This window comes from Eumetopias jubatus, unplaced genomic scaffold, assembly GCF_037043125.1.
Source record: "Eumetopias jubatus isolate StellerSeaLion01/CBP00866 unplaced genomic scaffold, mEumJub1_p1.0 scaffold_9, whole genome shotgun sequence".
Lineage (NCBI taxonomy): Eukaryota > Metazoa > Chordata > Mammalia > Carnivora > Otariidae > Eumetopias > Eumetopias jubatus.
The window spans coordinates 137,542,427-137,559,377 of NW_028274815.1; the positions used below are offsets into that span (position 1 = coordinate 137,542,427).

Sequence of the window (16,951 nt, forward strand, 5' to 3'; positions counted from 1 at the left end):
CCAGCCGGCATGGGCCCCGGAACAGGATGCCAGCGACGGGGCGGCTGGGAGACCAGGCGTTTCTCGTGTCACGGCTCTGGAGGTGGGAGGTCTTAGAGGTGGTCTGTGCTGAGGGCCCTCTTCCTGGCTGCAGACAGCCACCTTCTCACCGTGTCCTCCTGTGAGCACGAGGGGAGGCCTGGCAACTTCGGGGTCTCTCTCCTCTCCTCTCCTCTCAGGACCCCTGTCTGATCGGGTCAGGGCCCCGCCCTTACAACCTCAACTTTAATCCCCTCCAGAGGCCCCATCTCCTGATACAGGCCCAGATCGGGGTAGGGCATCGGGCCATGAGTTTTCGGGGGACACGCCTCAGTCTATAGCAGTGGGGCCGGGGGGAGGCTGAGTCAGAGAGGAGAAGTGGGCAGGAGCGGGGTTGGTGGGGCCACCGGCTCAGAGAGAATTCAGGGGAGAGGAAGGGGTTCCCTGCACTGTGAGCTCATGAGGGGAGCCCTGACCGGCTCATGATCAACCAGGGACCCCACAGTCCCTCAGGAGCATTTATTGAGCGCCTCCTGCATGCATGGTGAGTGAAGCCAGGGGACGTCTGGGGGAGACAGGTGAGCCTGTGTACCTGGGTGATCCTCAGGGCTACTTGGTCTTGTTTCCCACCTTCCCTCTTCATCCCCTACTTCCAGCGAGACCCAAGCGACACATGACATTTCTGTTCATTCACGCGGGTCATCAAGCCTCACGTAGCCTCTGAGTCTCAGAGGCCGTTTGTTTCAGAGATCTGAATATCCTTCTTCCCCTGTGGTGATGAAGGTGACGCACTGTTTTCCCTGTGCCCCCTGTGCCCCCATCCCAGTTCCTCCCCCAGCGGGGGCTCATCTGCTGCAGGGGGAGGGGCCCTGGGCTCCCCCTTCTCTGAGAGCCTCAGTTTCCCCTCAGAAGGATGTGGTCTCCTCCCTTGGACAGTTGGAGAACCCAAGGCCCGCTGGGGCCAGGATGGAGCCACATAAAGACGGAGAGGGTACTGGTCAGGGATGAGTTTCGGGGACTTGTTTTGTCCTCTTGCTGCGGTAACAAATTGCCAGACTTGGTTTTAGTAAGTCACGTCATTAGCTTACACTCCTGAGGGTCGCTCTGGGCCACACTAAAGCCGCCAGCTGGCTCTGCACCTTCTGAAGACTCCAGGGGGCACCGCTTCCTTGCTTTTCCCAGCTCCTGCTGCCCGTGCCCTGTGCTCGCGGCCCCACCTTCAAAGCTGGCAGTGGCCGGCAGAGACTTCCTCACGTCCCTCTGACACTGGCTGTCCTGCCACCATCTTTCACCCCGTTGATGATGTTGGCCGCCCCTGGCTAATCCAGGGTCACACATTCGTAGTTTCTGGGCTCAGGAAGTGGACACCTCTGAGGGCTTTGATTCTGCTGACACAGTGTCCGTGTGTCCGTGTGTGTGTGTGGCAGCTGAGTGGTCGCAGACTCCTCCCATGCCCCGTTTCTGTACCATTCTCAACCGCGTGCCGGCACCTAGTAGGTCCTCAGTGATGACAGAGGTGATGTGACCTGGGCTGTTAGCCCATCTCACCAGCGACAAATTGAAGCCCAGGAGATTACGTGGCTGGTTGGGGTTGTGTGGCCAGCTGATGGTGGCCCTGGACACAGGCCCCGACTCCTGCCCCGACTCCCACGTGAGCGCAGCTGCTAGATGGGGCAGAGCACCCTGCTTCTTCCAGAAGCCAGGCTTCCGAGAGCCCTGGGGACGTGAAAACGGGGGATCCACAGAATCACTCGCTTAGATTTGCTGTCCCAGCTCACGTTTGAAATACACGCCAAAAAATGTGTTCTTCCTGGGGAGGGTTGTCAGCCCAGGATGCCGGCCTCTGGATTCCCCCGTCAGGTTGAGAATTCTTATGAAGGGCTGGGCCTGCCGCCTCCTTTTGAACAAGATGGATGGGGAAAAGGAGGTTGGAATCCTTTTAGAAGGCAGGTGGGTCCACAGCGTGGTTTCTTAGATGCAGAAGAGCAGTAATCTTAAGGAACAGCCGACTGTAGGAATTCGGGGGCCCCATGGGCAAGAGCCACGTGACCCCCTTCCCTGCAGCCCCATGGCAGGGGCTGGGCACCCTGGCAGTCTCTCCTCTGTGGTCCCCGTGGCTCAGTGACCTTCAAACTCGCTCTCCATGGCCCTGCCGCCTCCCCGCCCGGCTTGCTCCTTGCCTTCTTTGGCTCCCTGCTCTCGGTTCCTGTCCCTGGCCTGCCCCTATAACTTGGATGTCCCACCAGCTCCTGGCTCTCCCAGCTCATCGGCACGCGCCGTCCCCACAGCCTCTCCCCGGGAGTGGCCGGCCTTCCTCCCTGGCTGTAGGGCTTCACGGCACAGAAGCCCCAGGGGTCCTGTCCTTGCTCGTACCCTTGTAGATGCCCTGACTGCCCCCTAGCTCTGTAAGAGCCGAAGCCAGTGCTGTCCCCTCGAGTGGGAAACCCACCCGCCTTCCTGGGTCTCCGTTCTCCATCGTGTCCATGCCGTGTTTCTAGGAATTCAAGCTCCGGCAGTTGCCTCCTCCCCTCCCCGTCTTCCCAGAACTCCTCTGTTCATTCAGGAAATGCAAGCCCCTCCCTGCGTCCTGCATTGGGGAGAGAGATGGGTAGGAGCAAGTCCTTGCCTCTGAGGCTCTGGGAGTCCAGTGGCAGCATTTATGAATGCCCCTGTTGCTTTTAGAAGGGGTCCAGCCCTGCTGCTTCGGGCCTGGGCAGCTACAGACCTGGCCTGGGTGTGGGAGCCACTGTCTGGGGGCACTGGACCGCAGGCAGGACCGTCACCCCCGTTAGACAGGGGACCCATGGGGTGAGCCCCATGCAGGTTGTCCGGCTTTCCTCCTGGGCATCTGCCTGGGTGGGTGGGGCAGGGAGGTGGTCTCACTGGGACGAGGAGGTGTAGGGGGTGTTTTGGGCTGTCGAAGCAGCTGGAATTTGTAGGGCAGGCAGTTGGAACAGATGAGCCGTGTGAAGGGGGTCCCCGGACCCTGGCGGGGAGACTGAGCGAGCCAGGGGCCGGAGTGTGCCCTGAGCAGGCAGGGCTCCACAAGGCTCAGCCCTGGTCACCTGGGGGAGGGAGGCCTGGGCCGGGGTGCTGGAGGTCAGGGGGGCAGGGGGACCCCACCCAGACTGCATTCAAAGCCAGATAGACCTGCAGTTGTACGTTCAGGGTCTTAAAGGATGGGATGAATGACCAGATGGAGAATCTTAGCAGAGAAAAAAACTATAAAAGAGCACTGAATGCAAATTCTATGGATAAAGTGTGTAATAGCTAAAACAGCGTCACTGCTGATGAAAAACGGCCCCACCCTGTCACTGCTTGTGCCAAGACAGGCTGGAGGGCCCCTCTCACGTGGGCTCGTGCACCAGCCGGGCCCCGGCGCACGCGGGGGACCCCTGCCATCCTCTCTCTCTCCTGGCACCCAGCCCAGCTTGCTGCTTCTCTTCCGCCAAAGCCTCCCAGCCTCAGTTCCTGTGGCCGGAGCCCCCGGGGGAGCTGGGATGGTCAGTCCGGGCCGTGTTAGCAACGTGACGGGGTGCATCCTCGGAGCAAAGACTTGTGCATCTCTGTAATTCCGTCCTTAGGATAAATTCCAAAGTGCCACCGATTGAGAAAAAGCTATCTCATGGCGAGTTTATCTTTAACTGCAGAGCTTCTCAGCCATATGTTCTTATTTATCTACAGCCCCATTTACATTTCCTCCTCCTTCCCAGGAGGGTCAGAAAAGCAGGGCAGGGTGGGGAAAGGAGCACCTGTCGGAGGTGAAACTGGCCCCACTGTGGCTCAGGAGTCTCCTGTCCCAGGGACGAGGCTGTAGCTTTGGGGAAAGAGCAAAAATGGACACGTGGGTGTCCATCCCTGGGGGTCTGGATCAGCAAGCGACGGGCTATGTGACCATCACAGTCTTGGATCATTGGCGGCCCTTAAAGGGCAGGAGCTGGGTTGATTCACCCTGATCTGGACCAGAGCCAGATGTGTGAGTGGGACCACATAGGCAGGGTGCCCTGTACGCCGTGATCCCACTTTCATAAAACATACGAGTGACGTGCGGGTAAGTTGTTAATTGTATAGAAGCAGATCTGGAAGTAAATCTAAAACATAGTAGTGGTTTCTTCTGGAGCTGAGAAGTGGGCGGGAAAGGGGATATTTTCCCTCCTAATACTGCTTTAAGCTGAAACTGCGACAAGGACATGTTTTTGTAGCTGAGCAAGTGAATGTCCTTGTTTACTTGTCACAGCCAGAAGGCAGCCTGCTGGCTCTGTGCTCAGCTGTGACTGGGACAGCTCTGGTCTCCCTGAGCCTCGTCATCCCTCCAGGGCATTCCCTGGGTTGGGCGGGGGGAGCCTGGTGGGCCCCTTCCAGCTCTGACCGGGCAAGCTCCCCGTAGGTACAGGGGAGTCTACTGAGATAACCCTATGGTTATCTCCCAGTTGGTCATGGTGTATTCTCATTTTTATAAATTCTCGGATTTGATTTGCTAAAATTGTTTATGACTTTATATCAGTGTTGTTGAGGTGTGGCAGTCTTTAAGTCTTTCTTTGATTCAAATATCTTTTCTGGTTTTAACATCACTCCATCCTAGCTTCGTAGGATGGGCTTTAAAGTGCTCACGCTTCTTTCAACCTTCTGAAATTATTTGTATAGAATCAGTATTATTCCCAAAGATACAAATGTAGGGCCCCGAAGGGGTACGTGCACCCCAATGTTTATAGCAGCAATGTCCACGATAGCCAAACTGTGGAAAGAGCCAAGATGTCCATCGTCAGATGAATGGATAAGAAGATGTGGTATATATACACAATGGAATATTATGCAGCCATCAAAAGGAATGAGATCTTGCCATTTGCAACGACATGGATGGAACTGGAGGGTGTTATGCTGAGTGAAATAAGTCATTCAGAGAAAGACGTGTATCATATGACCTCACTGATATGAGGAATTCTTAATCTCAGGAACAAACTGAGTGTTGCTGGAGTGGTGGGGGGTGGGAGGGAGGGGGTGGCTGGGTGATAGACATTGGGGAGGGTATGTGCCAGGGTGAGCGCTGTGAATTGTGTAAGACTGTTGAATCACAGATCTGAAACAAATAACGCAACATATTTTAAGAAAAAAGAAAAAGAAGAAGCTAGCAGGAGAGGAAGAATGAAGGGGAGTAAGTCAGAGGGGGAGACGAACCAGGAGAGATGATGGACTCTGAGAAACAAACTGAGGGTTCTAGAGGGGAGGGGGGTGGGGGGATGGGTTAGCCTGGTGATGGGTATTAAAGAGGGCACATTCTGTGTGGAGCACTGGGTGTTATGAACAAACAATGAATCATGGAACACTACACCAAAACAAATTATGTAATATATGGTGATTAACATAACAATAAAAAAATAGAATCGGTATTATTTACTACATGTTTCATCATCAATGCATCCATCTGGGCCTGTAGGGGTTTTTTTTCTATGGGGGAAGTTGTTTTTTTTTTTTTTTTTAAGATATATCAGAGAGAGAGCAGGAGCAAAGGTGCAGAGGGAGAGGGAGAAGCAGGCTTTCCACTGAGCAGGGAGCCCGACGTGGGGCTCGATCCCAGGACCCCGGGATCATGACCTGAGCCAAAGGCAGATGCTTAACTGACTGAGCTACCCAGGCGCCCCTGGGGGAAGGTTTTTAACTACAAATTCAATTTCTTTAATAGATAAAAGTCTATTCTGGTTTTATATTTCTTCTTGAGTGAGCCTTGGTAGTTTGCATAGAATCAGATGGAGAGATCACCTGTCTTATTTCCTGATGTTGGTATTTTCTCCCCCCTCCCTCTCCTTCCCTTCCCCCTCCCGTGCCCTCCCTGCATCTCCCTCCCCTTCCCTCCCCCGCTTTCTCTTTCTCCCGTGATAAGTCTGCCTAGAGTTTTATCAATGTTATTGCTCTTCTCAAAGAACCAGCTTTTGGTTTCAATTGTTTTTTTTCATTTTGCTTCTGTTTTCGATTTCACTTTCTCTTCTGATCTTTATGATTCCTTCTACTTCCGTGGGTTTAATTTGCTCTTCTTTCTCTAGTTTCTTAAGATGGAACCTGGGGTCATTGGTTTGAAGGCTTTCTTCTTTTCTTTTTTTTTTATAAAGATTTTTATTTTTATTTTTTTGAGACAGAGAGAATGAGAGAGAGAGAGAGCGTGCGCGCACACGAGAGGGAGAAGCCGACTCCCCGCTGAGCAGGGAGCCCGATGTGGGACTTGATCCCTGGACTCCAGGGTCATGACCTGAGCCAAAGGCAGTCGCTTAACCAATTGAGCCACCCAGGCGCCCCAGGCTTTCTTCTTTTCTAAGACAGGCATTAAAGCCTTTAAAATCTCCCCCACCACCATTTTGATATGTTCTGTTTTTATTTACTTCAAAATATTTTCTAATTTCCCTTTTGATTTCTTCTTGGAACTGAGGGTTATTCCAAAGTTTTTTTTAATGTAGTTTCCAAAGATTTGGGTACTTTTCTGGAGATCTTTTTGTTACCAGTGCCCAGTTTCATTTCACTCTGATCGGAGAGCGTGTCTTATAGGATTGGAGTGCTTTTAAATCGGTCAAGACTGGACTATAACCCAGCCCGTGGTTATCTTGGCAGCCGCCACACATACGCTTCAGAAAGCAGTGGGATCTCCTGTGCGGGGATTTTATAAACAGTCTAAACGCCAGTCAGATCCAGCTGCTTGATGGTGGTGTCCGTGTCTTCCACATCCTTGCACGCTTCCTTCACTTGTTCTTACAGTTACTTACAGCAGTCTCGAAACCTTCAACTCTCCCTTTAGATTTATCCTTTCTACTCTCTGTCAGGTTAGCTTTATGGTTTTGAATCTCTTGCCAGGTTCGCAAATACTTAGCATTGTTCCATCCTCGTGATGAAGTTGCCCCTTTATCACTCAGATCATTCCTTTATCCCTGATGGGGTTCTTGGCTGGGAAACCAACTGTGTCTTCTGTTCACATGCCCCTTCAGCCTTCCTGTGGTCGGGCTTAGAGCGCTGCATCATTCCCCTGCTACTTCTAGGCTGTTTAAGACTGTGCATTCAACATGTATGTTCTGTAGGCAGCATCTAGTTTGGTCCTGCTTTGTTATCCATTCTGAGCATTTCTGCCTTTAAGGAGGGTATTCAGACTATTTGCACTGAGTGCAATTCTTACTTAGGTTTAAATCCAGCCTCTGATAAAATCCAGATCTTCGGTTCTGCATCTGGTTGGCCTCCTGCCCCCCAGTTCCATGCGGCAGACTCAGGGGTCCTTGGTCTCCTCCTTCACCTTCCAGGCTCCTCCCAGTTCCTCTCTCCCCCCCACCCCGTCCCCGGCCCAGAGACTGGGGGAGGGGGCAGAAGTGGGGCATCTGTAGGGCTCCCTTTACCTGGTTCCTGTCCCACCAGGATCTTTGTGCTTTCCAGCACCTTCACCATCGTTTCGTGTAGCTTGACTTTTTTTTGTTTTCTTTTTGGGAGGAAGAGCCAGTCTCCATTTTCCGTCTTGGCCAGAAGCAGAAGTCCATGCCGTCACTTTTACTTCGGAGGCTAAGGCAGATCTCCCTGGCACATTCCTCCAATGGAGTGAACCTAGCTTCTGGGACCACATGTCCCCGGGTGGGGTGGGGAGCCGCTTTCAGGCCCCAGCTCAGATCCCGCTTCCTCTAGGAAGCCTTTCCTGAGCTCTACCTCATGCCCCTTTCCTCTGTGGCTTATTCTCTGGTGCTATGCAAGTCAGCAGGCGCTTTCTGAACTTGTGTATGGGAAACATTGAACAAGGGACAGTCCTCTCCATGGATGAGCCTGGCAGATTTGTTTTTCTCTGTGAGTGAAAATGTCTCTAGCTCATGCCACGACCACAGGGAAAGAGCTGGGCAAACAGGTAGTTCGGATATGCTGTGAGCATGCACACGTAGAAGGCACACGTCCTGTGTTTCTGGTCATTATAGGTGCTTATTTGCCCCTTTCCCTCCCTCGCCTGAGCAGGCTCAGCCACACACACCACACGGCCCTCACTTCGGTGCCGGGTGTGGAATAGACGCAGCATGGCCGGTGCCTGGCTGCCCTGAGCAGATCCGTGAATGCCGCTCAGCCAGGCTGGGCTTCAGCGGGAGAGCAGGTGCTTAGTTGTGAACATGCTACGTTTGAGATGCCAGGTAGGGACCCAGGTGGGGACATCCTGAAGGCAGTAGGTAAGCAAGTCTGGAGTACAGGAGAGAAGAAGGTGTGGCTGCTTGGGGAAATCCCGAGCCATTAATAGTGGGGATGGAGTTTCTCATGGGACAGAGGCAGTCATGTGAGAAGCAGGTGTGGACAGAGGAGTCTGAGGATTGAGTCCCAGGGTACCCCAACATGCAGAGCTGGGGAGATGACAAGGAACCAGTGAAGAAGACTGAGGTGCAGCCGTCGAGGCGGGAGGACACCAGACCGGTGCGGGGGCTTGTGGGGAAAGACAAGGGAGCCTCTCACAAAAAAAGGGAGTGACTGACGGCCTGAAGTTCTCCAAGAGCCTCCTTTGCTCTGCTGGGGTGGGTAATGGGAGCTGACGGGACAGGGGCCTGGGGGATGTTGGGGGTGCCACACAGGCTGGGGCATCAGTGAGCAGGCGTGTGCAAGGCTGCCTTCTGCTGGCTGAGCTGGAGCCCTCGTTCTGCTCCTCCGTGGCTGTCCCGGTGCCACTCTGGTACCTGGGGAGAGGTAGCAGCATCACCCCATCTACCTCCCATGCCCTGCCTGTCAGCTGCGCGCATTGGAAAGGTGCCCCCAGCGTTTGCTGGTGTTGGACTGGATGTGGCAACATCAGGCTTTCACTTTTAATTTACTTAATATTTTGGTCTATACGTTGATTTTTTTTTTTTTTTTTTTATTGGCTTTGCCAATATAGAACTCCATAGGCTATTGAGCAGGACTGGTCTAAAGGTCCATGAGAGTCTTGGCCTTGGAAAGACAATAGAGTTTTCAACAAATGCACCCAGGGAAAGACATTTTGGGCTGGGTGAGCTCTGATCGGATCCGGCGTGGCCAGCCTTGCACGTGGGGGCATCTGGGGAGCCCGCACACGGGTCAGAGGATGGCAGTTCCTGGGGAACCAGGCCTGGCTGTGCCCTCCAGGGACTGCTGGGAGGCTGGTCTTCGAGGAGAATGCAAACTCTTGGAGTTCAAGGCTGCCGCAGGGCTGGAGGAGGAGGAGTCTGGTGCCGGACAGAGTGAAACTTCCTTACAGAGAGTCAGCCTCTTTTCCTTGGATAAATGTTCCCTGTGTTGCGTTTACAGAGTCCCGAAAAAGTGGATCCTGAACATTTTTGCCAGTTGTCTTGTTGCTTTTACGGAGGAGAGAATTTTCCAGCGTGTTGCTGATGTCACTCAGCATTGTTCTTTCTCTTTAAATAATTATCTATTTTCGTATAAGGGAACTATGTGATAAAAAAATATAATACAGAAGAGCAAATGAATACATAAAATGATCAATTCCTGACATTTCTGTGCCAATTTGTAATATATTTGCAAAATTAGACACCTACACATACACAAATATATTTCTATAGATGACGTACATACTTTCGCGCAAGCTGCTGTTACAAAACGTTACAAGCATCCCGTGAATGTCTTTCTGGCACTCAGTAGCTTACACACCACCGTTTTTGATGGGCTTGCCATGGTCCAGTGGTACGATGCACTGTAATCTGACAGGTGTTTTCTTGGCTTTTTTGGTTGTGTGTAATTTCTTACTTTCATCAATGATGCTGGGTGAATACCTTTCTATGTGTTTTTATGTGCTCGTGCCACTTGTTTTGGGAGAAATCCCAGAAGTGGGATTTCTGGGTCAGAACACGGGAACATAGGTATGCCCCGGGGCACCTGGGGAGGGAAGCTGGCTTGCTTCCCACAGTCTGGACAGAAAGGTCTCGCAGCCGCTGTTTCCCAGCTTCACCTCCTGCTCTGTGTTAGCGCCTGCACTCTGGGACGCGTGCTCAGTCACACTGATGCTGATGGTCAGGTGCACGTGCCGGGCAAATTTATGAAAAGGCTCATTTTAAGCTATTTGTCTGGAAATTTCCTTTTTTGACTTTTCAGTAACAAAACCTAGTAACATGCTGACACTCTGGAGAAGACCTGAAGTGGGCCCCTAAGTTTTTGTGCTGGCCCTACTGTGTGCACAGGCTCTGCCTGGGAGGCTGGGAGAACCGCTTGTTCCCGGTGCAGAGCGAATTCTCATTTACATCTGGAAATCTCTGATGAGGGGAGCTTTTTCTCAGTGAAGAACAAATATGATTAAAGTTTGTAATAAGAAACCCAAGACATTTGCAATGGGCTTAAAAGACTTTCGTTATCAAAAGCTAAAAAGATTAAACCGCATTTAGGGCTGTTTCATGGTTGAGCACATTCTGGTTCTCCGAAAATGGCAATCCCTCCTTGCCATGTATTAGACCCTTGACATTCACGAAAGATTTGTCCCGAGACCTTCGAGGCTCCCTTAACTCATGAATGCCACCATAGCTTTCGATTTCTCCCAGAACACACAGTAAAGACTAATGGGAAATGCATGTGACTCCTTCAGGCTTTTTATGACCCTATAAATATAGGGCTCTAGTCATTTATAATGCTATTAAAATAAATTCAGGCTGGAGCCCTTGCTGAAATGGTTTATGGAGTCACTATTTTTCTCTGTCTCTATAAAACACATAGCAAACAAGCTCATATTAGAAATTCAAATCTCAGCTGAGCCCCAATTTTTGTGTCTCACTTTATCCCAAACTTCTGTTAAACTATCACGTTATTAGACTCATTTCTCACTTTGTGTCCCATCTTTGACACTGGACATTGGCTGTCTTCAGGAGCCATTTTTTTTTTTTTTTTTTTGAGAAATAACCTTTCCTTCCACCCACGGGTGGATGATGGTTTGAGCCCCATAATTGAAACCTGTGTCCCAACAGAGCTACAAAACCACACACCCTGCATTGTACTTCGCAGTTACTCTCCAGGGCAGGTGGGGAGTCTCATTCAGAAAGCTCAACGAACCAGAACACCTCCATTTCCGAATAGCCCACTAATGAATGATCCTTCTCTGCTCGTGAACACTGCCAAACCCCACTTCTTTTAATTTAGACATTCCATTCTCTGAGATCTTACTCGCACCCTGATTCCACTCAGCTGATCCTAGACATGTGTGGAAATAAAGATCAGCCTCAGCCTGGAGACCCTGAGTCAGCCTCCCCATTCCTTCATTCAACAGTATTCACTGGGAACATGCTGCATCAGCACGGATCTGGGGCCCGGGAGGGCAGACTGCCGTTGAACTTGGTCTCGAGCAGGAGCCGGAATAAAGTAACTGACGGGGAAGAGATGAGATACGGGGGGGATTAACTGTGTGGTGTGCTGGTGTTTGGAGCCCCATTGGGCCTCTTCAGGAAGGTTCAAGGCTTGCTGTGGCGACAGGGCCGGCCGTGGATGGTCCAGCAGAGCAGGGTGGCAGGCGGAGGGCAGACTGGCAGTGGAGGCCCTGAGGTGGGATGTTCTAGGGACTCAAAGAAGACCCACGTGGCCAGAGGGTAGTGGTCAGTAGGGAGTGTGGACCATGTGGGGAAGGGGGAGAGGGGGGCTGCCATGTGGGGAGTAAACTGTAAGTCATGGTCCACACTCAGAAGAAAACCTGGGTGCCACTAATAATCACCCCGGGGCAACAGGTGTTGACCAGGACGGTCCCTGGAGGCCTGGGATGTGTGATCGATCGCTCACCCGTGGAGGGTGTGGCCCATGGGTGGTGACAGCCCTTTGTCCCAGTGTTGCCCATGTGTTCCCGCTGGAGGGCTCGCCAAGCTGACAAAGGCACCCCCACGGCTCTGATGCTGAAGCCTCCCTCCAACAGGTGGGTGGCTATATCAGCCAGCCAGCGGTTGACTAACACGTGTTTTCTCCCCTTCTCTCCCCCTCTTTGGTGGCGCTCAGGAACACTGCCAAGGAAATGCAAGAAGGAGCTCTTGGCGGTGAAGCTGAGGAATCGGCCCAGCAAGCAGGAATTGGAAGACAGGAATATTTTCCCCAGGAGGACTGATGAAGAGAGACAGGAAATCCGGCAGCAGATTGAGATGAAACTCTCCAAGTGAGTAGTGGCGCGTCCCCACAAGCGGAGGCTGTGTCCCACTGGGCAGCCCGAGCCCCTTGGAGGCCCTGCCTTCCCAGGACCGCGCTGTCTCAGGGTGCCCTCACGGGGCTCTGACGGTGGCTTCTCACCTCGCCACTTTCCGCACGGGGGACAGGACAGTGCTTTGTTGTGGGGGCTGTCCCGTGCACCCTCGGGTACTGAGCAGCAAGCTGGGTCTCTACACGTGACATCCTCCTGTGACAATCAGAACTGTCCCCACACGTTTCCAAATGCCCCCAGGGAGGGGAGCACATCCCCTGCCCCCCCCCCAGTGGAGAAGCTCTGGTCTACAGCATCCAGGCGGGCGCCTGCAGGAGTGAAGGGGGTCACTGTGGGGAGAGACAGTGACAGAGTGGGGAGGACGTGCTCTGTCGGTGTCCAGGGCATAGAGAAGGGTCCCACCTGATCATTTTCCTGCAAGAATTGCAGTCAGTATTGCCAGATCCTCTAAGTTGTTCAAGAAATCTGTAAATCTATACTGGGGGCACAGTATGTGCACTGAGTTGGGCCCATCTGCCACCTGGCTGTGTCCCAGAGCCGTGAGTGAGCACCTTCTGCTCCCAGGCTCCCCTTGGCGGTCCCCAGGGCTGGCCGGCTGGAGGTGCCTTGGGCTGCGGACCAGTGCAGCATGCAGCTGTGGGTCTCTGCGGCTGAGGTCTGTTGGGATCGTTATGTGGCCTGCGAAAGGATGCTTTGTAAGGAGGGGGAGAGACTGGGACAATGTGGCGGTTTCAAGTGCTGGCTGACTCTAGGTTGCTTTCCAGGAACTGAGGTCACGGGGGTCCAGAACCCAGAGCACACTGGGCCTCCCAGCTCTCACCGGCGTCCCCCGCCACGAAGCCAGCCCAGAGCTGAGCTTGGACTAAAGGGCTTTGTTGGGAGTCAGGCTCTTCCAGCAGGCTAGGCCTCTGCTTCTTCCAATCCTCCCAAAGAGAGGGGCCAAATCATAGCCCCAAGATTTGTATGTGGGTGTTGGAGAGGAAATATTAATGGGCTTTCAGGCACCCAGTGCTGCACTCAGCCGCCCACATGTTGCCATCTCCCCGACCTTGGGCACCTGTGGCGTATCGGCTAGGCTGGGCTGAAGGAACGGTGTCCTGGATCCCCTCTAGCCCACCCATTCCCTCTTTAAACCCCAAAGCTGGTCCTGCAGAGTAGGAAGAGACAATCTGATGCTGATGAGCTACACCAGCTGTCCCTGGGCCCCACCCTTGATTTGCCTTTGACCCACACTTCTCACTTTCCCCTGCACCCAGGTCACCTGCAGCGACCATGGGAAAATGCAGATTCTGATGAAGCAGATCTGCAGCGAGGCCTGAGGGTCTGCGTGTTAGACAAGCTCCCGGGGATGCCGTTCCTGCCGGTCTGTGGGCCACATGTGCAGTAACGAAGGTCTCAAGCAGGATCTCCCAACCCCGGCACTCTTGACATTTGAGGCCAGATAACTCTGTGGGGTCTTGGTGGGACATTCCGCAGCAAACTGGCTTCCACCCAAAAGATACTCCTCTTGCCCCCCACCCGCCCAGCTGTGACAAGCTACAATGTCTCCAGTCATTGTTGAGTGGCCCCTGGGGGACAGAATCCGTCCTGGTCAACATGCACTGATCTGAAGGTCACCTTGGACTTCTTCTCCAGGAAGTCCTTCCTCTGCCTGAGGCCCAGGGCTCTGTGTTCAAGTGGACCAACCCTTGTTTCTGCTCTGTGCTGAGAAGCATGGACCCCAGTGTACCCACCTTCTACTGAAATCCTTTACTGAGTGTTTTCAGGGTGGAGGCCAAGGAGCGTGCATGGGTGAAGCCCAGATGGTGGGTGCTGTGAGTCTCTGCACCTTGGTTTTCTCGCCTGTAAAATGGGGATGAGACCAGCTGCCAGGCCCATGGCAGGGGGAGGGGCGGGTTCAGCATGGCACACGTTACTGCAGGCCTCTGGGATGCCAAGCCAGTGTCTTAAGGACTTGGAATCATGCAGACCTGCATTTGAATTCTCTCTACTGATGCGCTAGGTGACCTTACCCCCCTCCCCCGGGTCTTGTTTTTTTCATCTGTAAAATGGAGTGCTGACCTTCCAAGGTCATTGTCTGTTTCAGGGAGATCGCATAAGGAAGGCATGTTGCAGAGCCCCGTCATGTGGCAGGTGCTCGAGGCTGGGCTGCTGACCTCTGGGAGCCGGGTCCTCTTCCTGCATCGGCTCAAAGCTGTGTGGTGGAGGGTGCTTGGTGCTGACCTGGGGCTCAGGAACCCCGTGGGAAGCTTCTTATAATGCAGATCCATGAGCCCCATCCAAACCTGAGACCAGAACATTTTAACCAATTGCCTGATAATGCATGGTGAGGGAACCTCCCAGTGTTGGACCATATTAGCCTGATTGCAGTGAGATTGTGATACCCGTCAAGCATTTATCACTTCATCTGGTCAATCAGCAAGGACTTAATTTACTCGTGAGGGGTGGGCACGGTGGCAGTTGCTAGAGATACAGGCCCGGGCCATGGAGGTCACTCTCGTCAGCTCGGGAGTTCCTGGAGAACAGCAGCGGCCTCAGACCCCTTCCCGTGTGGCTGACGCCCACTCCAGTGCTTGGTCCAGGGAAGATGCTCAAGAAACACACGCAGGAGGGAGGGGGGAGGGAAACAGATGCATGGATCCCTGAGGGGTTCAGCTATCACGGAGAGGAGAGGAGGCCTGGGCACAGGCATGGATGCCCCAGGGCAGGGGAGGGGACAGGGTCAGGACACGGAGCCCCAGACCAGGGTCAGCGCCTGCTGTGGGGCGTGGTCTCCCAGAGGCCCTCCGGAGAGGGGGGTGTGGACCAGCGTTTCCTAAAGACCAGCAGGCATTGGGAACCGTTACGAGAATGGTCTGTTTGCCACGGGACACATCAGAGCCTTTAATGCCACAGCACAAGGTGCAGCTCTAGAAGAGGAGGCGGGGCATCTTTGCTCCAGTGTGTGCAGCCAGGAGGCCTTTTCTTCCTGGGTGCTGGGACGGCCACGTGCATGGCCACGTGGGCAGTGCCACTCCTGGCATCGCTCTGGCCTCAGCTGTGCTGGAGGTGTTCCGGGGGGCTGTGGGGTGTCCACCCAGACCCACGTGCCCAGACCTCACCCACAGTGGGTAGGGGAAGTTCATGCACCACCCCCCCCCCCCCCGGTGAGTTACTGGTGTAGTGGGAGGAATATTAGACTGAGGACCAGGGAGGTGGTGGGGACGGTCTCCACATCCTGGGATGAGGTTGGGGGTATGGTGTTACCACCTTGGGGGGACTTGGATGGCTAATGCTTTGGTGTGGCCCTGACAGCCTGCATAGGCAGGTGAGGCTCCCGGACCCCACAGTGGATCATAGGCTGCGGGGATCCGGCCCTCATGGTATAGTCCCAGCAGCTACTGAGCACGGGTGGACCACGTCTCTCGCGGGGCTCCAGTTCCAGCATGTCACGTGAAGAACGGGACAGTCTGTGCTTCCCAAACTACAGCACTGTTCAGGGGGCTGTGACAAGAGCTTCCAGGTCTGTAGACCCCCGAGGGACCGAGCCTTCAGTCTCCTGTCAGTGTTGCTGCTGAAGCATGAGCCCCATGTTCTACTTACATATTGTTTTTATGATAAAGGAGGTTTCCTGTCTCTTCACCGGGGTGTTCTAAGGCTCACGTGAGAAGCCATGGGAAGAGGGGAGTGCCATGAATAGAGCCTCCTGCCACACGCTGGAGTCATGATGGAACGACCTGTCTTGATCCTCTCTCTGCCTCCATTTCTTTGCAAACTGCTTCGTACTCATGCAGTCGTGCCTCAGCAGCTACCTGCTGAATAACGATGATGTGCCAGACACCGTGCAGGGTGCTAGGGTGTCATAGCAAACAATACAGAGGCACTGTCTGCCCTGTGGGGCTTGCAGCATCTGGGTGTGCTACAGGCAGGGCTGGATCCAGATGCTTGCATGGCATTGACAGGAGTTGGTCTGTTTCTGTTTCTTGACTCTTTTGTGCTCTGTGTGACTTCATTCTCTGGCTCTTTCACTCGGACGTCCTAACCCCCGAAGCTCCAGGCTTACATCTATACAGGAGCCCATTCCTGAAGCGATCACCTTGACCAAGGGGATAGAGGGGGCTGGTTGGACAAGTTTGGGTCACATGCTCGTCCCTGAGCCAGTCACTGTGGCCAAGAGAACATGCTCATTAGTCAAAAGCTTGATGTACGTTGTTGCTGGTCTTGTTGATGGGATGTGCGCTCACATGAGGTTTGGTGTTGTCTTATTTCTAGTGAGATTGAACATTTTCTCAGTGTTTATCAGCTACTTGGTTTCTTTTTCTTTTCACGTACTTAACCTGCTGCCTTCTTTGTCTTAGTAATTTTAGGAGTGTACTTTGGAAATTGTGGTTTCCATTCCTTTCTCAATTTGGGGGCTCGTATTTTCATTTTGTTCACACTTTCCTGTGTGCCGGAAGGTCATTGGATTACTAATCATGCTTCGAGCATCCACAGGTTTCTCTGTGAAGGGCCAGAGAGTGAATATTTTCGGCTTCGTGGACCCGACAGTGTCTGTTGTAGCAACACAAGTCTATCACAGCACTAACGCAGCAAGTAGGCCGTGTGGCGTGAGTGCGCCTGGCTGCGTGCCAATAAAACTTTATTTACAAATGTAGGCAGTGGCCCACAGGGCATAGTTTGCCGACCTCTAATATACTTTATGTTTCATGCTGTTTGTGTCATGTTCAAAAAAATCCTTCCCTACCCAGAAGCAACCGTATTATTTTTTGGCTGACTTTTAGCTCTGCCAACTGATAATGGTTTTCTATTTGGTAAACCAAGTTCTCTTTCAAA

The 16,951-nt window shown here is 53.1% G+C and overlaps 1 protein-coding gene across 1 annotated transcript in view; it reads left to right on the forward strand.

Annotated features, from left to right (window-relative positions):
• The window catches only part of PHACTR3 (phosphatase and actin regulator 3), a 206,762-nt gene that overhangs the window by 159,047 nt on the left and 30,764 nt on the right, over positions 1-16,951 (forward strand). Inside the window, exon 8 of the mRNA XM_028089174.1 lies at positions 11,944-12,097. Coding sequence (XP_027944975.1) covers positions 11,944-12,097 — 154 coding nt within the window. The remainder of the gene's footprint in view (positions 1-11,943; positions 12,098-16,951) is intronic.